The 23,677-nt window shown below is 41.6% G+C and overlaps 1 protein-coding gene across 1 annotated transcript in view; it reads left to right on the top strand.

Annotated features, from left to right (window-relative positions):
* The window catches only part of dhx34 (DEAH (Asp-Glu-Ala-His) box polypeptide 34), a 28,335-nt gene extending 5,084 nt beyond the window's left edge, over positions 1-23,251 (top strand). The window contains exons 3-17 of the mRNA XM_066704124.1: positions 2,424-2,735; positions 2,990-3,244; positions 3,561-3,663; positions 4,534-4,751; positions 5,077-5,251; positions 6,577-6,770; positions 7,433-7,534; positions 8,572-8,844; positions 13,223-13,396; positions 15,428-15,533; positions 16,046-16,152; positions 19,334-19,597; positions 20,717-20,902; positions 21,662-21,803; positions 22,092-23,251. Of these exons, the coding sequence (XP_066560221.1) occupies positions 2,424-2,735; positions 2,990-3,244; positions 3,561-3,663; positions 4,534-4,751; positions 5,077-5,251; positions 6,577-6,770; positions 7,433-7,534; positions 8,572-8,844; positions 13,223-13,396; positions 15,428-15,533; positions 16,046-16,152; positions 19,334-19,597; positions 20,717-20,902; positions 21,662-21,803; positions 22,092-22,228 (2,748 nt within the window). The 3' untranslated portion in view covers positions 22,229-23,251. The remainder of the gene's footprint in view (positions 1-2,423; positions 2,736-2,989; positions 3,245-3,560; positions 3,664-4,533; positions 4,752-5,076; positions 5,252-6,576; positions 6,771-7,432; positions 7,535-8,571; positions 8,845-13,222; positions 13,397-15,427; positions 15,534-16,045; positions 16,153-19,333; positions 19,598-20,716; positions 20,903-21,661; positions 21,804-22,091) is intronic.
* The last annotated feature ends 426 nt before the right edge of the window (positions 23,252-23,677 follow it).

The raw sequence follows: 23,677 nt of genomic DNA, 5'->3' as shown, positions 1-23,677 counted from the left end.
TTAACATATCATGAAATATACAGTATGAAATATACAGTCACAGCCTATATATGTAGATTCTTAAGAACAACTAATAAATCTATATATAAATATGGCTACACTACTCTGGGAGCCATAACTTACCCAGTTTTTCACAAATTTCTGTTTAACAGTACATATGCTTAATCAATATTGCTAAATAATTGAATCACACATCAATAACATTGTGCACAGCATCAGCTTTTATTTTATATGGGATTCCATTCCATGACACTGTAATTAATGGATCAGGTAGTGGTTTTATTATTCGCACATTTTTCAAGGTAGTGGTGTATTTCTGTAGTCGGTAAAGCATCTACTAGGATTACTATTATGCTAGTAGTAGTAGTATACATATACACTCACCTAAAGGATTATTAGGAACACCTGTTCAATTTCTCATTAATGCAATTATCTAACCAACCAATCACATGGCAGTTGCTTCAATGCATTTAGGGGTGTGGTCCTGGTCAAGACAATCTCCTGAACTCCAAACTGAATGTCTGAATGGGAAAGAAAGGTGATTTAAGCCATTTTGAGCGTGGCATGGTTGTTGGTGCCAGACGGGCCGGTCTGAGTCTTTCACAATCTGCTCAGTTACTGGGATTTTCACGCACAACCATTTCTAGGGTTTACAAAGAATGGTGTGAAAAGGGAAAAACATCCAGTATGCGGCAGTCCTGGGGGGGCGAAAATGCCTTGTTGATGCTAGAGGTCAGAGGAGAATGGGCCGACTGATTCAACTGATAGAAGAGCAACTTTGACTGAAATAACCACTCGTTACAACCGAGGTATGCAGCAAAGCATTTGTGAAGCCACAACACGTACAACCTTGAGGCGGATGGGCTACAACAGCAGAAGACCCCACCGGGTACCACTCATCTCCACTACAAATAGGAAAAAGAGGCTACAATTTGCACAAGCTCACCAAAATTGGACAGTTGAAGACTGGAAAAATGTTGCCTGGTCTGATGAGTCTCGATTTCTGTTGAGACATTCAGATGGTAGAGTCAGAATTTGGCGTAAACAGAATGAGAACATGGATCCATCATGCCTTGTTACCACTGTGCAGGCTGGTGGTGGTGGTGTAATGGTGTGGGGGATGTTTTCTTGGCACACTTTAGGCCCCTTAATGCCAATTGGGCATCGTTTAAATGCCTACCTGAGCATTGTTTCTGACCATGTCCATCCCTTTATGACCACCATGTACCCATCCTCTGATGGCTACTTCCAGCAGGATAATGCACCATGTCACAAAGGTCGAATCATTTCTAATTGGTTTCTTGAACATGACAATGAGTTCACTGTACTAAACTGGCCCCCACAGTCACCAGATCTCAACCCAATAGAGCATCTTTGGGATGTGGTGGAACGGGAGCTTCGTGCCCTGGATGTGCATCCCACAAATCTCCATCAACTGCAAGATGCTATCCTATCAATATGGGCCAACATTTCTAAAGAATGCTTTCAGCACCTTGTTGAATCAATGCCACGTAGAATTAAGGCAGTTCTGAAGGCAAAAGGGGGTCAAACACAGTATTAGTATGGTGTTCCTAATAATCCTTTAGGTGAGTGTAGTTACCAGTAATGAGGGTTTACACATATAATTTTATAATATTCACTTCTTCATCCTATCACATAAAAACATACCTCTATTATAATAGTTTTAAAAGAAAGTGTAAACAGGGGGAAGCTAAGATCCGGGACACTTCAACTTTTTTGAGAGAATTGTCAAGACATTGGGACATTTAATTGAAATCCAGGATGTATGGTGGCCATAATCTTTCATGTTTGCGTGTATTTATACCAAAAAAAGTGAATGTATTTTATCACAGTACACTATTGCAGTCAAATGCAATAATTTCTCCAGCAGGATTTTTGCAGTCTTTTCAAACACTTTTAAATGTCTTACTGCTCCAAGCAATTGATCCTGTGTGGCACTTTCCGACTGTAGATAAGTGCTCAAATTTAATCGATCGTACACACACATTTATTCTTGGGAAAAGTTTCTACCGTATCGCTCGCAACGAAAGCAGACACCATTATTGTAGTTAAAATTTCAAAATGCATTGGCATTGTCTGGCTACATAAGGGACATAACGGTACATGCTCCAGACCAGTTTGGTACTCAGCCGGAAAATATATCAAAACCAAAAGTATTTTATACTAACAATGTTTTTTTTTTTATTTCTCCTACACTCAAAAAAAGTGTGTTTGTGTCCAGGATCAATCAACTGCTAAAGGGTAAAACTGAAGTTTGAGTAAAACTAATCTCTTACCACTTGTCTGGCAACTTATGAAAAGTGAGTTAGGGACTCCGGCACATTTTTCAGTATGGTATACTGAAGGAAAGTCAGCGGTGCTGCTGGTGAAGAAAACACTAGCTTCTGTTGCTCCTCTTGTAGGTGGGATATCAGATCCGCTTTGAGACGACTCGGTCCCCAGCCACCAGGCTGCTGTTCCTGACCGAGGGACTCCTCCTGCGGCAGATCCAGGGTGATGGGGCCCTTGCACGGTATGAGGTGCTGATTGTGGACGAGGTGCACGAGAGACACTTGCACTGCGACTTCCTGCTGGGTGTCCTGCGCTCTCTGCTGACCAGCCGACCTGAGCTTAAACTGGTGCTCATGTCCGCCACCATCAACATCAAGCTCTTCTCTGGATACTTCAACAATGCACCCGTACTGCAAGTCCCAGGACGACTGTATCCCATTCAGGTGAACATAGTGGGGAGTGGCCTGGGGAGACCGCAAACCAGCCATTGCTAATTTATTCCAGGGGTCACAGACTTGGAGGATATTTGGAGGGTCACCATTTTTTTTGCCTTTTTGTTACAAAAAGAACATATTGTGCTATGTCTGCTTTGCTGCTTGTTAGCTTTGCCCCTGTGCCCATTGAAATCAATGGGAGCTGCTGTGCCTTAAGCCTGCAAGAACACCAATCTGATTTGTGTGTGCCTGCCTGTGCTCAGGTTGTGTACCAGCCCGTGCCCCCAGAGGAGCAGCCCTCGCGCTTGGAGAAACTGGACCCCCGGCCGTACCTGCGTGTACTTCAGGGCATCGACCAGCGCTACTCCCCTGAGGAGCGTGGAGACCTGCTGCTGTTCCTGAGTGGTGTGGCTGAGATCGGCACTGTGCTGGAGGCTGCACAGACCTACGCCACTCACAGCCGCCGCTGGATCATCTTGCCACTGCATAGCACCCTCTCACTGGCACAGCAGGAGAAGGTAGGACCCATCTAGGAGTGCAAGGAATCTCAGAGCAGGAGCAGGGCAGGAGGATCTTGTTACATAACTACCTCAGCTGGAGAGATAGTTTGCCAAGACATTGCTGGCTTCAATCTGGGCCTCACAGTCCTGATAGCACTGGCTCCAATCTGGGTCCTATAGACAAGAAAGCATTGGTTCCACTCTGAACTGCATATGTCATTACTCACTGGGTTATATTCAAAATGTTGCTTTCAGAAGTGCTACTGGCATTGGGTGGGATTGTATCCATAGCTTGCTCTGGTGAGCCCATGTTTTCTCTGGTTGTGTTTGTCAGGTGTTTGACATCGCACCCCTAGGGGTGAGGAAGTGCATCATTGCCACCAACATCGCTGAGACGTCAGTCACTATAGACGGGGTTCGCTTCGTCGTGGACTCAGGTGAGGAGGGAGGGGCTAATGGTGTAGTGCATCGTTTTTCAAACCATGGTACCCCCTTGGGGTACGCAAGCTCTTCTCAGGGGTACGCAAGAAAAAATCCGTAAAAAATTCCCCACCCCCCCGCTCTCACAGTATTGTTCCATCAGCACCCCCCCCATTGGTGGGTGGGGGTACCCAGCCAAAATCTGGGCGCCAAGGGGGTCCCTGGGTCAAAAAGTTTGGGAACCCCATGTCTTCTGAACATAGTCCCAATCCTTGGCAAGGAGTACTTTCTTGTTCTTACTAGCCCTTCCAGTTTCTAACTGATGAGGAGTCTGAATTCGCTGCTAGTGACTCACATATTATTGGCCAGGGTGAAAATTTCAGTTATGGTTCTGAAGCCCAGGTATTGTAACAAATTGTCCTAAATCAAATCATGATTCAGTAGAAATTCAAAGCAAATTTTGTTTCTTTACTATTTCTTATTTTAATGCTCCTCAGTAACAGGTGTGTAACACTCTAGAAACAAAGCCTGTATGTGATCAGCTGTGTTGCCAGTTTTGTCAGACAATCTACAATAACACCCTAATTTAATTTTTATTTTAAAAATTATTAAAAAAATAAATATATCTTGGTAAACTCCTGGCCAATTTCCTGTTATTCTCCTGATGAATACTGAGCTGTGCACCTGTGTACTCAGCTGAAAACACTGCATTTCCTTTCAGCTGCTTTGCTTCTGTGCAATCTTGGATGTAAACTTCCCTTTCTATATGATCTTACAAAGAGGTCCTTCCATCACTGTAAAATCAGTCTATATATCATAAATCATACTAGCAACTGCAGTATGACTGTACCTCACACCCCTGACTCTGGATGCTGCTTCCCCTGCAGGGAAGGTGAAGGAGATGAGCTTTGACCCCAAAGCCAAGATGCAGCGGCTGCAGGAGTTCTGGATCAGCAGGGCCAGTGCAGAGCAACGGAAGGGCAGAGCGGGCCGTACCGGGCCAGGGGTCTGCTACCGGCTGTATGCAGAGTCTGACTATGATGCCTTCGCCCCGTACCCTATCCCTGAGATCCACAGAGTGGCGCTGGACTCCCTCGTGCTCCAGGTGAGGGCCACCTTATCACTTTATCCAGCAAACAGAGCTGTTGACGTAATCCATAGGATCCCGGATACTGGATAATATAACCAGCTGGTAAACAGTCTCATTCTTCTTGTATTTATTTTTTCATTTTATAATTTATTTTGTTTTATGTTTTGGGCACTGTGGGGTAGCACAGTGCTGGTCATAACAGTTTATAGGTGGTAAGGCAGAGGTGGATGGCGTGTTCGGCAGTGAGAATAAGAGAGTGAGTGTTTAGGAGGTGTTGTTAGGTGCTTTGAAATAACTCTGAGTATTTCTGCTGACTGTGTGTGTCCATGTACCTGCACAGATGAAGAGTATGGGCCTGGGGGACCCCTGCTCCTTCTCCTTCATTGACCCACCACCTGCCTCCAGCATCCAGACTGCTCTGCACTACCTGAGGGAGCAGGGGGCGCTGGACAGCAAGGGGCAGCTCACATCAATTGGCAACCTGCTGGCACAGCTGCCTGTGGACGTAGTCATCGGTGAGTCCAGCAGCGCTTGATCATTTTAACTTACCTGTGTAACTATTCACAGGATCTTAGTTATAGGCTGTTTTACAGTGTGTGCATGTGCCTGCGTGTGAATCACAGTGTCCCTGTGTATGTGTGTGTGTTGTGTGTGTATTTGTTGTGTGTGTTTGTTACAGTGCCCAGTGTGAGTGTATGTATCACCATTTCCCCTCGTGTCCCTATGTGTGTGTGTGTGTGTGTGTATTATAGTGTTACTGTATGCGAGTGTATTACAGGATATTTGTGTCTGTGTGTTAATGTACACCGATCAGCCATATCATTATGACCACTGACAGGTGAAGTGAATAACACTGATAATCTCGTTATCATGGCACCTGTCAGTGGGTGGGATATATTAGGCAGCAAGTGAACATTTTGTCCTCAAAGTTGATGTATTAGAAGCAGGAAAAATGGGCAAGCATAATAATCTGAGCGACTTTGACAAGGGCCAAATTGTGATGGCTAGACGACTGGGTCAGAGCATCTCCAAAACTGCAGCTCTTGTGGGGTGTTCCCGGTCTGCAGTGGTCAGTACCTATCAAAAGTGGTGCAAGGAAGGAAAAGAGCTGAACTGGCAACAGGGTCATGGGCGGCCAAGGTTCACTGATGCACGTGGGGAGCGAAGGCTGGCCCGTGTGGTCCGATCCAACAGACGAGCTACTGTAGCTCAAATTGCTGAAAAAGTTAATGCTGGTCCTGACAGAAAGGTGTCAGAACACACAGTGCATCGCAGTTTGTTGCGTATGGGGCTGCGTAGCCGCAGACCAGTCAGGGTGCCCATGCAGACCCCTGTTCACTGCCAAAAGCGCCTGCAATGGTCACGTGAGCATCAGAACTGGACCACGGAGCAATGGAAGAAGTTGGCCTGGTCTGATGAATCACGAGTTCAAGGTGTTGACTTGGCTTCCAAATTCCCCAGATCTCAATCCAATCGAGCATCTGTGGAATGTGCTGGACAAACAAGTCCGATCCATGGAGGCCCCACCTCGCAACTTACAGGACTTAAAGGATCTGCTGCTAACGTCTTGGTGCCAGATACCACAGCACACCTTCAGAGGTCTAGTGGAGTCCATGCCTCGACGGGTCAGGGCTGTTTTGGCGGCAAAAGCGGGACCTACACAATATTATGGCCGGATCCGTCCCTTTCTCACCAAAGGGTGGTGGTCATAATGTTATGGCTGATCGGTATTATAGTGTGTTCATGTGTGTGTGTTTGTGTTACAGTGTCCCTGGGCTTTGATACACACACAGGGACACTAACACAAACCTGTTTGTTCCTGTGCCTGTTTGTGTTTCAGGGAAGATGCTGGTCCTGGGCTGTCTGTTCAGTGTGGTGGAGCCAGTGCTGACAGTGGCAGCGGCCCTCAGTGTGTCCTCGCCCTTCCTGCGCAGTGCACAACACAACCCAGACTGTGCCACTGCTCGCCAGCCTCTACACAGCAATCAGGGTGACCCCTTCACCTTGCTCAACACCTTTAACGCCTGGGTGCAGGTCAGGGCCAAACGTCGTGGTTATTTTTTCTGGGAACTGACATAGTCAAGGAGGAGTAACTGTGAGAACTGTTACTTTTAGCACAGCATTTTCTGTGTGGAGACACACTTATTAACTTGAATTACACTCTTGCAACAACTGCAAACGTTTTCAGCTCCAATTGCTACGTCTTGTTTAGTTGTCTTTTTCCTGTTTGTCTTTTTGACTGATCTCCTACTTCAGTGTTTCCTAAACTTTTTTATCATAAGGAAAAGGTACTATTAACTATTAACTAATTTGTAACTCACCAACACCCTATTGCAGGTTGTCCACCTGGTCTTGTCTTGCAGGAATCAATTAGTTCTGGCTTAATATATTCTCACATTAAGAATACACCATTACAGCATAGCTGTGTGTATATAGGGTGAGAGATGTATACATAACTATATTTGATAAAGTCCACTAGAGGGCTGCATTTACCCAAGAATTATGTTTAGCTTACACTACCCCTTGTTTCATTCAGTTTGCCACTTTGCCAAGATTACAGTTTACAAGGAATTGTGATTAACCATGTTCTACTGTTGTGTGCAGAGAGGAGACTCTGTGTGTGTTTGTGTGTAAGGGAGTGTGTCTTTTCCTTGCATTGTTATTCAATGGATCCTTGTGTTTCTCTGTCTAATCAGGTGAAGGCCGAGAAGGGCGGTGGGTCACGGAAATGGTGCCGGAGGCGAGGCCTGGAGGAGCAACGGTTATATGAGATGGTCAACTTGCGCCGGCAGTTCAAGGTTATTTATACTGATAAAATGATACACTGGCACACTGAGACACTGTACCTTGACCTGGTTCACGGCATTGTACACCAAAAGTCTGATGCACTGACCTGTATTATATATTGACACTGTAATACACTGAATTCTGTGTTGACACTCAGTGTTTCCCCTACCCTTATACTGGGGGCCAAACTCACGAGCCGACCTCCTTTAACGACCAAAAATAAATAAATAAATAAATAACGTAAATGCACATGCTCTGCTCCCCCCGTCTCGTTCACCACTCTTCTGCTTTTGTTCGCACACAAACACCCCCCAACAATTCACTTGCGCCACACTGAAATGTACAGTGACACCGATACAATTCATTGTACACTGACACTGATACACTAACCTGTACTGTACCCTGACACTAATAACCCATTTCCACCAGCCACGTTTAGGTGCACGTCATAGTGGCTGTTCGAGTCTAGGGCATTTCCACTATGGCCCGGGTGCACCTCCACCTGGAACAAGCCGAACAGGTGGTACTGATTCGTACATTTGTACCGGCTGAGTCGCAAACTGGTTTGAAGCATTTACTGTTACATCTCTTATGTAGCCAGACGCAACGCCACTCCATTTTGAAATTGTATCTATAGTAAATGGCGGCTGCTATCGATATGAGAGATATGGTAGAAACATTTCACAAGAAGGAATATGTGTGTTTACCTTGGGAAGACGATTAAATTGAGCAGTTATTATGTATGGTTGGAAAGTGCCACACAGGATCAATTGCTTGGAGCAGTAAGACATTTAAAAGTGTTTGAAAAGATTGCAAAAATCCTGCAGGAGAAATTATTGCATTTGACTGCAATAGTGTACTGTGATAAAATACATTCAATTTTTTTGGTATAAATACACGCAAACATGAACATTAAATATCCTGATGTCAGCAATTCCTGTATAAGTAAGTAATTTGCAATTTTGTGGAAAGTTGTGATTTGGTCTAGGCCTTAGTGAGAGAGTTTGTGTATGTGTAACCCTCCTCTCTGATGCCCTGTCCATGTCAGGAGCTGCTGCGGAGTCATGGGCTTTTGGAGACAGAATATAGCACATCCTCTCAAGACCGGCGGCAGCGGCAGGAGCGGACCAGTCACCGCCGGCAGCTTCACCAAATGAAGAGAGCCCATGAACGGCAGGAGAGTGGGCGGCGCAAGGTCCTGAAGCTCGAGGAGGCCGAGGGGGGGGGCTCAGGCTCCTCAGACCAGGGCGAGGAAGAGGGGGAGGCTGGGAGAAGGAAGGACAGGGATGCTACTGCCAGCGGCAAACATGTGGACATACAGGTGTGCCAGACCTTCCACTGCACTTGGTACAGTAATCAGTATAATGATGATGATGAAACTGAGCTTTACATAGGGATATCCAGATCACAATCTCAAAGCATTTTGCAGAATTTTAGTAACACAGGAAGGTGTATTACTGGCAAAACACAGTGTGCCGTCTTCATTTAAAGGTGACATTAAGAATCATAAAAATATAACTCTACCTTGCTGCTCTGATTGTATTTAATGATTATATAATATGAATATGACCTAAACATCTTTATGATGCCACAATACTGTCATACTGTGATGTTAGTGCATCGATTCAGTATGGTAATGACCATACAGATTGTTTGGCAGTTACTGATGCAGGCAGCGGACTAGTACAGACACACCAACAAAGCAGAGTTGTATGCAAATCTTATTCTCCATGTGGAAATCTGTGTAGTTTCTGTTTTACTCCAGGCCTTTTATATTTTATAAGTCTAAATTAGTTGATTAAAGTAAATTAACTTGAATTTTAATTGCTGTATTTGGTGTAATTTATCTAGCCGATACCTGATAAAACAAAGTAATATATTATAGCACAACAAAAACACAAGAGGTTAACATTTTAAAAACAAAGTCAATACATCACACACAAAAAAGGAAAGTAGAAAATGCTCAGTTATATAATACCGATGTTTCCACAATCATAACACAAGTGTTGTAATGAGGGTAGAGGTTTAATTTGCTCTTTACTGTTTATTTGTGTGCAACAGAACTAAATATGTGACTAGCATTTAAATAAATAAATATATATGTGATTATTATTAATAAAAACAGTGACTTAGCTGTAAAGTGGTAAGCAATACACAATACCCTTAAAACAATTGGCTAAAACAGATGGATAGTGATACACATTTGTAATTATTCCTTATTTTTATGGAGACAGTATTCAGTTTATCAAGGCTATGCCTGATTTAAATGTTAAGTTCTGACCGATGTCCTGTCTCAAAGTGTCCAGATGATTTGATATATTGGCATTCTTAATTATTTTTCACATTAGTAAAGCTACACACTTTTTTGTTGAGCACAGTAATGCTTAAATCTTATATAACTCTTTATGTACATAAAGGAATTTAATTCCTGATTATGTTAGTTTTTCTACTTACTTTTGAGACCCTAAAATTGGGGGGACCACATCAAAATGGTTGTAATTCCTACATGTAGTTGCTATTGTGCAATTTTCGCCCATTCTTCTTGGCAAAGTTGTTCAAGCTCTTATAGTGAATGGGAATTGTTGGTGGCCAAGTACAGGCTTTCACTGGGCAAATCAAGGGCAATCACTTTCTTGTTTTTAAACAACTCAAGTGTCGCTTTGGCTGTGTGCTCCAAGGATTCCTGGATTTGCCTGTATTTAGCTCCATCCATTTTGCCCTCTATGCTGACAAGCTTCTCAGTCCCTGCCGATGCCACCACCATGCATCACAATCGGGATGGTATTATCTAGGTAATGTTCTTTGTTGAGGTATGCACCAGACATAACACAAATTGTTTTAGTTTCTATTGCAACTGCAGGTCATTAAGCACAGCTTTCATTAAAAAGCTGTAGGAATGTGCTGGGGTACCTTGTTCCTTGCTGTCATGCTCAGGAATGGGTCACTGGCAAACACGGTGTGGGATAGATCAGCACTCCCTGCTTACTGTGTGGTGAGGTGGTATACCGTTTACTGGCACATCCCTATACCTTCCCATTCTTAATGATAAAATTGACTGTGCTCCAGTGGATATCCAATGCCTTTGAAATATGTGTATATTCTTCTTTTGGTCTGTGCCTTTCCACAAGTTTATCCTGGAGTTGTTTTTAAAGCTCCTTGGTGCTTATGCTTATAGACAGCAAAGGGAGCCTACAGGAACTTATCCTGAAATCATGGGAGTCAGTACTATGTAACTTGGGGAGGTCACTTGACTTGGTGTGTGATTTTGATGGCGATTACAAACACCTTAGCTATATAGGATTGCTATTACAAGGGATGTGCACACATATTCAACCAAACTATTTCAGTTTGTTTTTCATAATTAAAACAATCTAGACTATTTCCATCTCTTGCATGTTGTGCTGTAGGATGAGTAGGAAAAAAAAAACACTAGGCAACAAATGGTAAAATACAGAGCTGCAAATTTACAATAATTCGCAGCAATATATAGTAATAAGAACAAGAAAATGTTATATATATATATATATATATATATATACACACACACACACAATTATGATAGTTCAGCCAAACATGTCAGAGCAAAGCTGGTGTATTGGCAGACTGAATTGAACTGCTTGTGTAATTATTTTCTTCATACCAAAACCTTCAAATTCTGCTGGTTTGAGATTATCTTCAAACATAACCATCAGCCACAGGTTCTTCCAGCACTTATGAATGGTTTCTGGGGAAACATCACATAAAAATCCAACATCTATTCTTTAATAGTGTATGATTTGCGGTAGGCATTGATATCACCAGTCTTGCCTTCACCATCGATCAGACGTTCCATCAAGCTGCTCCATTAAAAGATTGTGCTTATAACTCCTTGATCCATTTGTTGTATCAAACTATTATACAATTTTCCAAAATCATTTAGTGCAATTAGATAAGTTGTTTTTTCTAGTTAAATAATTCTTATAAGACATTGGACCAATTTAGAATTGATCAGACACACACGTTTAAAATATAAATACAACTATTTATTATATTACCAAGATACACGGACTATGATACATTATTAAAATAAAAATTGGCAGTTAGATATATTGTGTAATACAAAGGATAAAAGTTACTTTAGATCACAGTGATGTGATCCTTAGCTACCTTAAATCCTTCAGCCTGCTTTTCATCTCCTGCTGCAAACGTAGTTTGAGAACTGTTTCATCATACCGTTTAGCACTTTCTTAATCAGCCAAGCACTTCTCCCCAGTTACCACAAGCTTCCAGATACTGTGTTTGTCAATGGAGCATTGATAAGGCCTAATGCCTTTTTGATTATCATAGGTGCAGGGAGTGGCTTATCTTCACTTTTTTGTTGTTTGAACCACACAAACACTGCATTGTCTAATTCTGGGTACATATGTATATGCATTATGTATTTTCTTCTAAAACCTGCTTTAGTCTTACAAAGTGGTGGATCTGATGCTGTATTCTCTGACAAGTTTTCTTGCTGCTTCACCTGCTTCAAAACAATGTACTATTTCCACTTTGTGAAACTCGTTTCTGTGTAGAAGGCAATGACAAGGATGTAAAACTTTGAGAGAGTTTTTTGCATGCCATGGGAATAAATATACTGATTATTGAACAGGGAAGTGTGTTTTCAGGTGATTTCATGTGGTTGAGGGGATTGTGCCACAGCATGCCTATCAGTGAGTTTAAAACTAAATCACTTTCACTCTGTATAACTGGCATTTCCAGTAAAATGGTAATATGTACATTTTAGGATTGTACTGTATAATACTTTACCAGATGCCTTAGGAAGAGGCAAAGCCAGCTACTACTAATGTAGCAGTGAGGTTGATATTGTCTTGTCATTTTATTACATTATTTATCTTTTATGTGAAACATTCTTGTTACACTTTAGATTAAGGTGCTGCTTATTAATGTGTTATTAATGATTTATAAATTATTATTAAATAATTGATAATTTATAAAGCATGACTAATACATTATAAACTAGTTATACTGCAGTTATAGTGCTCCATGCAATGGTCACAATGTTTAACAGTTAGGTAAAAAGTGTCCCTGCTTTGACACATTCCTAATGCATTTTTTTCAGTTTTTAATCATGATTTATTTTTTATAGAAGGCACACAGTGGCTATTCCATGTATTGCTATTAACGAGATTGTAATGAACTAGTTTGTAATGTATTATTAATTATTTATACATTATCTATTAATCACATTAAACATTTATAAATAATTAATAACACATTGATATGCAGCACCTTATTATAAAGTGTTACCAAAATTCTACTATATTATATAAAACATCTAATTTAATAATTGAATCAATCTGGTCGTGCAACTTCAAAAGTCTGCTGACTCCTCTCTCATTACCTGTTTTGGATCTTCATACCATGATTCCATTAGTTTCTCATTTTAAAGAAACTAATAAGAACAGCTATATGTGAAAGTGGAAAAGAAAAGCAGTGAATATCTCATTCTAGTGGATGTTAGCTGATTGAGCTAGAATACTGCAATATATTTTTTGCCTCATAATCGCCACAGGGAACTTTTGTCAGGGCAGTGTAATTGCAACAGAAAGCATGGTGCTTTGCCCTTCAAAATATGTCTAGTTAAAGCACTGCTGGTTGGTATGTTCTGCAGTGTCTGACCCACTGTCTGTGCTTCTCTGTGTTTTGTTGTGTTGCAGGATGTAAAGTTCCAGCTTCGCCATAGTGTGCATGAGCTGCAGGGGGCGGCCAGTGCCAGTCAGGACCTATCTCGCCGTCAGCAGGCCCTGCTGAAACTGGTGCTGTGCCGGGGGCTGTACCCACAGCTTGCGCTTCCTGACGAGCACAACGCCACACGCAAGGACTCCGAGCAGGTCAGCAAGCACCACTGCACCATCACATAAAGCCTTTTATATTTACAGAGCTGCTTAAATAACTACTCTCTCTTTACACACAGTCTGCCTGTCTGCTATCTATATTTGCTGAGCTGCTTAAACTCCTACTGTCTCATCATAGACTATGTGTGACATACCTTATTGAACTTTCAAAGGCCAGCGGTACTCCTATATTTACTGAACTGCTGAGAATCCCTCTGCCCTCCACAGGCTTTACTCTCATCTATATATAGGGAGCTTCTTAAAATCCTACTGTCTATCACTTGTAAAATGTTGGAAAATTAGACAGAAAATAGAGGAGCATCTTAATGAAAACCATATTCTTGGAGATAGTCAACGTGGGTTTAGACGATGCAGATCATGTCTTACTAATCTATTAGAATTTTTTGAACATGCAATTGCAGCTGTATATCATGTGAAAGCATATGATATGATGTACTTAGATTTTCTGAAAGCTTTTGATAAGGTTCCACACCAAAGACTGATCCTAAAATTGGAAGTTGTAGGCATTCAGGGTAATGTAAGTAGATGGATTATAACTGTAACTATAAGATTATAAGTAACTGGTTGATAATAGGAAATGGAGGGTGTCGATTAGAGGAGTTGCTTCTAACTGAAGTGAAGTTGTTAGTGGACTTCCACAGGGATCAGTACTAGGGCCTTTGCTTTTTCTAATCTATATTAATGATCTGGACTCTGGGATAGTTAGCAAACTTGTCAAATTTGCAGATGATACTAAAATAGGTGGCTCAGCAGCACAGGTTATTCAAAGGGACTAGATAATATTCAGTTGTGGGCCGACACCTGGCAAATGAAATTCAATGTGGACAAGTGCAAGGTAATACATGCAGGTAACAAAAATGTCCAATATAAGTACACTATGGGAGGAATAGAATAGAAGTATCGCGTGAGAAAGATCTAGTAGTCTATGTGGACTCCTCACTTTCTCCATCCAAACAATGTGGGGAAGCAATAAAAAAGGCAAACAGGATGTTAGGGTATATTGTCAAAAGTGTAGAATTTAAAACAAGGGCAGTAATGTTCAGACTGTACAATGCACTTGTTAGAGCTCATCTGGATACTGTGTACAGTTCTGGGCTCCATACTTCAAGAAAGATATCGCTGCTCTAGAGGCAGTTCAGAGGAGAGCAACCAGACTTATTCCAGGTCTGAAGGGAATGTCCTAATGAGAGACTGAGGGAACTGAACCTTTTCACCCTGGAACAGAGGAGACTACGTGGGGACTTGACCCAAGTCTTCAAAATCATGAAAGGCATCGACCACACCAAACCAGAGGAGCTTTTCCAGATCAGCAGAGAAACACGCACCCGGGGACACAAATGGAAATTGGGCTTCAAGGCATTCAAGACAGAAAACAGGAGACACTTCTTCACACAGAGAGTTGTCACGATCTGAAACAAACTCCCCAGCAATGTGGTAGAAGCTGAAAGTTTGGGAACATTTAATAATAGACTGGATAGGATCCTTGGATCACTCAGTTATTAATGGACACCAAACGAGCACGATGGGTCTAATGGCCTGCTCTTGTTTGTAAACTTTCTTATGTTCTTATGTCTCCTCACGGGCTCTACGACTTCTTTATTTAGAGACTTCCCTCTGCCCCCATCCTAGTCTTTATTTACTGAGCCGCTGTGACTGCTACTATCCTATCAAAGACATGCTGTACATTTACTGACATTCCTAAACTCTTATCACAGACTGACCATGCCTCCTAATACATTTACTGAACTGCTGGAACTCGTATTGCCCTATCAAAGGCTATTGTCCTTCTCTTTACCGCTCTGCTACAAAAAACACCACTTCAGTCTAAGCTGGATTAACTAGTACTTTTTATTACGTAAGTGACAAAGTTATACCCTCAATAACTGGTTTATTTTCACAGTGGCTTCATATGGTATCCAGGCCAGTGCAGAGGTGATAACATAGTGCAGAGCTGGATTATGTGTGTGTGTGTGTATATATGCACGGCTGATGTGCTGTATGTTACAGGTGTTCCACACGCGTAGTAAGCAGGGAGTGCTTATCCATCCCACCAGTGTGTTTGCCAGTGACCCAGAGGTCCTGCACATCCCTGAACATGACAGCAAGGAACAAGGTACCCCAGTACCATCCTACAGCTTTTAATTCTTGCATTGGTTAAATCCCTCTCCTGGCAATGTACAATACAATACAATACAAGCCCGGTCATCTGAACAGCTTGGGAGGTAGAGCATTCATTTGCATGAGGGTTGCTGCTTAAATATCAGCCTTCTTCTCAAAGCCACAGTTGCTCCATTTCCTTACTATTACATTCTCTTCTCAAATTCTCAATACACTGTTCTCTTTTTATCAAATAAAACATGTTTTTATGGAAACAAAATTATATTTTTGTCTCCTGTCTTACAGTTTTCACTGTATAACAGGTTTTACTATTCATGCCCCACTCTTTAGCAAGTTGAATAATATAATCACCTTCTCTTGAAGTGCTCACAAATGTTCAGTTTGTCAGCTAAAGAAAGCACTGGTACTATATTTTTCTTTTTTGGGTGTCAGCAGCTTTGAATGTGTCAGAATGTCTGGAAGGAGCCTTGGAATAAAGCGCTTCAATTTATTTCCCCCTCTCCACAGGCTCTGAGAAGGGGCAGACCAGTAAGCACCAGATGCTGGCCTTTGTCACCCTGCTGGAGACCAACAAGCCCTACATTACCAACTGTGTTCGCATGCCAGCCCTGCAGGTCAGAGCCTACACTGTTGCCCACTCACACAGCCCCTGTTTTTCTGCTTACCCTCCTCTGTTATTGAATGAATATAATTGTGAGATTTGAAACCGTTTTTGAGAGATTTTTAGGAAAATTTGTAGATTTAATTATTTTTCCCTTTCAAACTACAAGATGGCATCACCAATATGGTTTCTAATATGAAGCTTTTTATTATTTTCATCTAGTTTTTCTTTTTCCCTTTGAACGCATCCAGTGTCCGAAACTGGAGTTATATTGTTTTTTCTTCCCCATTATATACCAATGGGAAACCTGAAGCATGCACATAGATGACAGAGCCTACGTCACTGCTATTGCAATGCAAGTACATTTGGTAACAACAGAATTACCATACTTCTTCAAATTTAGGATACCCTCAGATTCAATGCTATAAAAGGCAAGTACTTTTAGTAGCAACGGAGTTACCAGTATGTTACCAAAAAACGCCAGTACACCACATTTTCAGGCAAAACGTTAGTCTACAGTTTTATTTCTTATGTGTTTTTAATTCATGTATAGTTATTGGACTGCACTGCATTTTTACAGGGAATTGGTATATATGTTACGGTAAATGTGTGAAAACTGTAAATGTACTGGTAAATGTCAACTAGGCGGTTAATGTATACATTTACTGGTATCAGTGGCAAGGAGAATGGTATTGAGGACCAGACCAGTTTGAAGAGATAGAATGTGGACCATAACACATTTCTCTTGCGTGAGATGGAATGTGAAACTGCTGTTTAACCCCCATGAACTAACAGGCCTGTTAGCTGGGTAAAATTTAGGAATAAACGTGACATACTAATGCAGTCTTCCCCTTATTTTTGTTTTGCGCTGACCTCAGTTGCCCACTGCAAAACAGCCTCGTATGTGTTTCCCACAAACACACACTTATTTAATATATCAGTGTGCGGTTTACCAAAACCATCTTTGAGCATTCTTAAAAAGATTGCATCACTACGCTTAGGATCTCGGTGCCCTGAATATTATTTTAATACTTTGAATTTCTTTTCAGCATACTCATGAGGTGTTTCACCTGAGCACTTTTTCACTTCCATTACAGCTCCCCAATTTCCATTGTCAGATACCAGGGCATCCTTTATTGTTGCCCTATACTCCTTGTATGCATCATTGACATCCCCTTCAGACACTCTCTCAGCCCATGAACCATTTCTAAGTGCTACATTTAATACCTTCCCATATGTTATTGGGGCATTTAGCTTTCACTGTCACATGTACATCTTTTAAGTGCATTTCATGAATTTCCTTCATTTCCTCTAACTGTTCCCTAAAGTCCACATTACTGTGGGCTGGTTTCAATTTTGGTAAATCTTTTAGGAGAGTGTTATTCTCCTGGTGTAAATGGACGATGTATGTTAGTCATCACCTTACGGTCTGATTCATCTGCGTCCCCTTTTTTATTTTAGTCCTTGTTTCTATTGGAGCCATTTTAACAGGTTGATAACTAAACTTACTAAGGCTGGGATAGGGAGGCTTGTATGAAGGAGGCAACACATTGCCCTATTCCCCACAATGCTCTCTTCCATACTCCCATGCCTTCTGACCAAATCATCCCAGTTGATATCATCAACTAACTTGAAATCCCCAGCAGCAAACTTTAAACTATAGGGTAGTATAAAACAAACTCATCCTTCTTAGTTTGTCCACTGACGGGCATTCCCAGAGCGTTTGTTGACAGGATCCTGGTGCAAACGAGCTTTCTAAGCAAATTGTAACTAATTAACGAGACATTTCAACTACTTACTGCATGGACTTTATAAATGAATAACAGCAAGTTTTGTTACACAACAAGATGCAGGGCAACAACAGAACGCAGAACGTTAGAGATAAGATCTATATTTGAAATGATAAAAATAATCTATACTGTTGAGAAGGCCAGCTTTAAAACTCTAGAAATATGAAATTTAGTTCTTAAGTAGTTATATATACATATACATAACAACTATCCTAATTAGCTGTATATGACTGAACTACTGGAGTTCAAATACATTAATTAATTAAGAAAATAATATCTTCTATGGCTATATAATACATTAATGCGTATATTATTATTAAGGTGATCAATAAGGTATTTACAAAGCTCTTTTATTAGCATGTGTGTAATTCTACTAATACTGCTACTAGTACTCATAATAATAATAATTTAGACTTACTGCTAATTCCTGGTTTTAAACCATTTTATAACCATAATTTTCATTAAGACTTTGTCTTTATCTCTTAATAGATGGCAACAACAAAAGTATAGCATTTTCCCTACAAAAAGCTTAACTCTTTGGAATGGGGTGTATTTTTCAAATTTAATTCAGTACACTTACATTACATTATTGATTTACTATTTATTTTTGTGTTATTAAGATCGCACTCAGTCACCATTATAGCTCTGTACAAACAAACACGAGAACAGCACTAAACGTCACAAGAGGATGATACGTTCATGTGTACCTTAGGTCATTCATTTCAAGTAGTAGAGTCAACAAAATAGTCCTACTTTTCCTATAAAAGACACATGGGTGCGTTCTCTTCTCACAATTTGAGCTGGGCTTCCTGCCTGTGGCTACATTCAGGTTTCACACAGTTTTCTACCTTCGATGACAGAGGGCACAATTGTCAGAAACACCAAATTTAGTCTTCTCAAACCAGTATTGCCTAGCAGACATGCCTGCTCCATGTGGGGACAAGTCCTAGTTATTAATAATAATAATAATAATAATAATATTACATAATGATTACTAATAATTAATTAATTAATTAATTAGTTAATAAAGTTTTTGTGGAGGAAAACCTCAGTCTCTTGCCTGACTTATGTTTACCGAAGTATCCAGCAACAAACACCCCTTTCCACCTTCTTTGCTCTGCATCCCTTCTCTAACACAAACTCCTCCCCATTCAGCAGCTCATTGGCTCATTTCAACTAGTGTGGGTGGGGTTCCAATGATCTTATCCTCATTGCCAGGTCATTGTTCCCTTAGCCTAACGAGTCAAGGCCATAATATTGTCATTGGAAGAATGTAGTGTTCCACCAGTTGAATAGTTTTCTTTGAGTAAGGTAGGCTCAGCTGCATTTTTTTCTTTATTCAAGTGGCATCTTATAGGCATCTGAAACAAGGTCTGTGGTGAATCCTGTTTGTGTGTCTTTCAGGGTCTGCTGCTGGTGGGGAACTCTGTGGACTGCAATGCGGACTGCACTCGCGTGGTGGTGGATGGTTGGCTGGAGCTGGTGATAAGCGATGGTGAAGCAGCTCTGGGTGCTCTCTCCATGGCCCTGACGCTAAGGCAGGACTGGGAGCGTCTCCTGCAGGCCCAGCTGGGTCGTGCTGCGGGGGGGGCGGGGGTCCTGGGGGTCCCTCGCAGAGATCTTGAGAAGCTGAGTGACAATCTAGTCCGGTTCCTGCTCTACAACGAGGTACAGTGACAGCATCCCTGATCCCTCCATCTCTCCGTTCCTCTTTCTTCCTCTTGCTCTTTCTCCTCCACATTGTGTCTTAAAGGGAGATTCACTCTGAGCACAAAATTAGTTGCCTGTTTGAATATATATTTTGTGACACCATGGGGTTTGGACACGATGCCAGGGCTTGATATATAGGCATGTTCCAGGAAGCAGCAACTCACAGGCAGGGATATGGTGAAAGGTGGTGATATGTTTTACAAACAAACCAAAATAAAACCCTAGCTCCCGTGGAGCCTACCTGACTTCTTCCAGTCCCTCACTATGACCACAAACACTAACAACACAAAACATGTGGAAAACAGTGCAAATCAAAATCCACAATCAAGTCCCACTACAAACAAAAGGTAATTTATGATTGTCTTTAGTCTTCTCCATTTCTATCCTTTGTTTCTCTCCTTTGTTCCTCACACACCTGCTCACCCTACATACCCAACAAACAAGGTGTTCTGGATTCCTGCTTTTATACAGGAGCAAGGCCAGTCAGGGGGGGTTTACAGGTCAGGTTCTACCAAGTGTTTATTCATCCCCCAGGGCTTCCCCCTGCACTGCACCACAACATACAGTTTATATATCCACATATATACTGGGCGTGAGAAGCCCTTAATGTGTGGCGATGGATTAGGGTGTCGGCATTGCTGTATTGGATACCCAACCGGTGAACGACTGTAAAATTGACTGCAGGCTAAGAAAGCAGCAAGTTACCGGCTCATTTTCCACAACTTCTAAAATGTAGGGAAATCTCTTCCCAGAACCATAGGAACCAGTAGGTGTTTTAATACACCAGTAGTGAGGCGGCAGGGTCCTCTTGCTGTGAGTACGGTTGGTGGGATATTCTCGGGTGTCTCCATGCTTGCATTCAATCGACAGGTGGTCTGTAGGGCTGATTAACTAGGTTTCGGGATGCTGTCTTGTTTTGGAGGCATATGACATTACTATGCCTCTACTTTTCCGAGGAGGAGTGGTCAATCTTTACACAGTAGTTACCAGCACATTAACCTGGTGTGAATGTGCCCCTGTATATTCTTACTACCTCTTCAGAGCTGCTGTGACCACTGTGCTGTGATATCTCTTCAGATCAGTTACAGTCTGCGGCGCCTGACTGCCCTGGAGTCCCAGAACCTGTATGTCGGACCCCAGGCCCAGGAAGGACTCCCTGAGGCTCTGGGGCTGAACCCCTTGTTCCCCAGCGCAGAGGCCCACCCTGATCCCATCAAAGGAGGCCTGAGAGTCACCAGCTTCTTCACCTACAATTGCCTCACTGTGAGTGAGCACCACAATCACAGCACGCATAATGCACTAAGCAGACCAAACTCTTCCCATCCCTTATTTTCTCTCCTCTGTCACTGATTTGCATTTTTTTTTTTTGATTAATTTCCAGAAACCAACAGTCCAATGATCTCTTTAGTGTCTGATACATTGGTAAACTTCTTTAGACTTTCTGCTTTGTCATTTCTGTTTATTTGCACTGTTTCACCTATAGATACTTGGTTAATTTGGCTTGCTCCATATCTCCCTTTACATGATCATACCTTTACAAAACACACCTTTAACACTAAATTGTTTTGCAGGAGCTGACTCTTGACACCTATTAATGTTATTAATTGGAGATGAGGAGTTTACTTATTAAATATGATACTTTATGTTTCACTCTATTTTTTCTCCAGCTTAAAGGTCCTAACTAACATCCACTCTGAATAAAATATGTGCCTTTTGAAATCTATCAGAATCTGAACTTGCTTATAAAGTAAACGGAGGAAAGGGTCCTTTTCAGAAAACCAATATTTTTATTCTGTTTTAGAACATATTTGTGTTTTAAAAGCATAATGTCATGTAAAGGTCAGGATTGATTTCTTCTGAACTTTTATTAAAAACAGACGAGGCAAACACTGAAATAATGATTATCTGTTTGTGTATGACTGTGTGACGAGCTGCTACTCTCACTCTGTGTGTCTCTGTGTGTGCATTTTCTGTTTCTATGTGTATGTCACTCAATTTCTGTGTTGGTTTGTGTGTCTGCAGGACTCAAAAGACCTGTACAGTGAGTGTCTGCGCACCTTCTGGAGCTGCCCTCACTGTGACCTTTACATGCCCCTCACCCCACTGGAGCGCATGCAGCACCAGGCCACTTGCAGACCAGCTGGGGAGGAACAGCCTGAGAAAGGTGAGAGTTGTTTTTCCCTATTACTCTGGGCAATAATATATTGTAAGTATGTGTAACTACACATAAGTGATAACTCAGTACTTACACAAAATAATTTCCCAATTAAAATCTAAATTCTGCCCTTCATTCTGAAAGAACAGAAAGGAAAAACATATTTAAAAGCTGGTCTCTAATGGCAACCTCATTCGGGCAAACTTAATTCATATTTTTTAGCTCTTAGCAATCATAATTTTCAAAATCTTGGATTGGCAAAAATGTTCCCAGCAGGGTATCTCCATGTCTCCACAGGTGAGTCAGAATCAGCCAGCAACACAGCGGGCTCCTCCTCCTCAGGACTAGCAAGGCTATATCACTGTGACGTTTGTGACAAAGACCTGACGCTTACCTCCACTGAGATCCTGAAGCACAAGAGGCAGCACCAGTGAAGGCTGCTTCCACTGTCACGTCAGCATGGGTGTGTGTCTCTGGAAGAATGTACAAAACAGACCTTATACAATTCTAGGAGGTCCACTTCCACTCCAGGTTGGTGTAGACCAAACTGAGTAGACACTGAGAGATTTGGGCACATCTCACGGTGGGGTCCACTCCCTAAGAGCTTTTGCAGAGCTATAGAGGTTCTGTCCAGTAGCTATGACTTCAGGCCTCCTATATTAACAGTGGCTATACACAGGACTCGGCACCATGGACAGCTACCCCTGCCTGACCAGGAGAACACGAGACCCAAGGAAATCCACACAGCTCCCTCGCATACTATAGTGAGCAGCCTGGACACTGACTTAATAGGTATGTGACACAACATGAAGCACAAATCGGAACAGGCATAAACACACCATGAAGCTGGATCTTGTTGGAACTCGGACATTCAGCAAGACTGAGCCTGGTTTCAGGATATGTTCGCTACTGGAAGAGGGTTTGATTTGACATGATGGGGTCCCTTCCCTCTGGACGAGTAATGTCAAATCAGTGCCCCAGGACAGTGACAGGGGCTTACTGTGCTGAAAGTACCTCTTTAAGTTCCAGTCAAGTCTGTTCTGGTATGCCTCAGTATTCTCCTGTAGGTGAATCAGCCCTGTAGTGCCTCACTTTTCTATCTGATCTGCAGTGTACTGTAGGTGAGCTGCATGTTTAAATGGCTGTGGTCCTAGAAGATGCTGAGCTACATAACAGCTGAACTGACCCACTTACGTACACATTTCTGTGGAATGCTTTGTATTGAAAAGCACAAATTTCAGAGGCGTTTTGGAAATCTGGACAATGTTGTGTTCTGGGAGATTGATCATACACAGATAGTGCTGCCTGTAGTCTGAGATGGTTAGTCATATAACTGTCTTGGAGAGACACTATCATATTACTTAAAAAAACAAAACAAAAACACTGCACTGGAACTGTCTTCTGTCGCTGCCTTTGTAATTCAGTCTGTTTACAAATAAATTGGTAATGATTAAACAGTTTGGTTTGTCTGTGTCCTTGTATAGATTTTTCCTAGTATTTATTTCAGTAATAAAGTGAATACTGCATTGAAAACAACTAAAACAATAAATTGATCATTAGACCTTTACACCTGTGTTTGTAGTGATGGTAAGAATTAGTGCAGAGATGACTTTCATTAAGTGTAGTTGTGTTTAAATGAAAATCAGTTCAGATTCTTGTTGTATTGGTCTTTATCCCTTAGTAGACAACGTACAGGTCAAGTTTCACCAGGTTAACAGCACTGCTGATCAAAATGAGACACCAAACAGTAAATTATACTATTGTTTTATTTTGTTAAAAATACATTTTAGGTACAGAACTCAGGCTTTCAATTCATGGGGAAAAAAAAGTAAAGAAAATCAAAAAATCTTATTTTTTTTAAGAGCGTTTTGAATGGAATACAT

Source organism: Amia ocellicauda, chromosome 5 (genome assembly GCF_036373705.1).
Source record: "Amia ocellicauda isolate fAmiCal2 chromosome 5, fAmiCal2.hap1, whole genome shotgun sequence".
NCBI classification, from domain to species: domain Eukaryota; kingdom Metazoa; phylum Chordata; class Actinopteri; order Amiiformes; family Amiidae; genus Amia; species Amia ocellicauda.
Note: the sequence above shows the minus strand (reverse complement) of the source record. Positions and strands in the feature narration are given on the sequence as shown.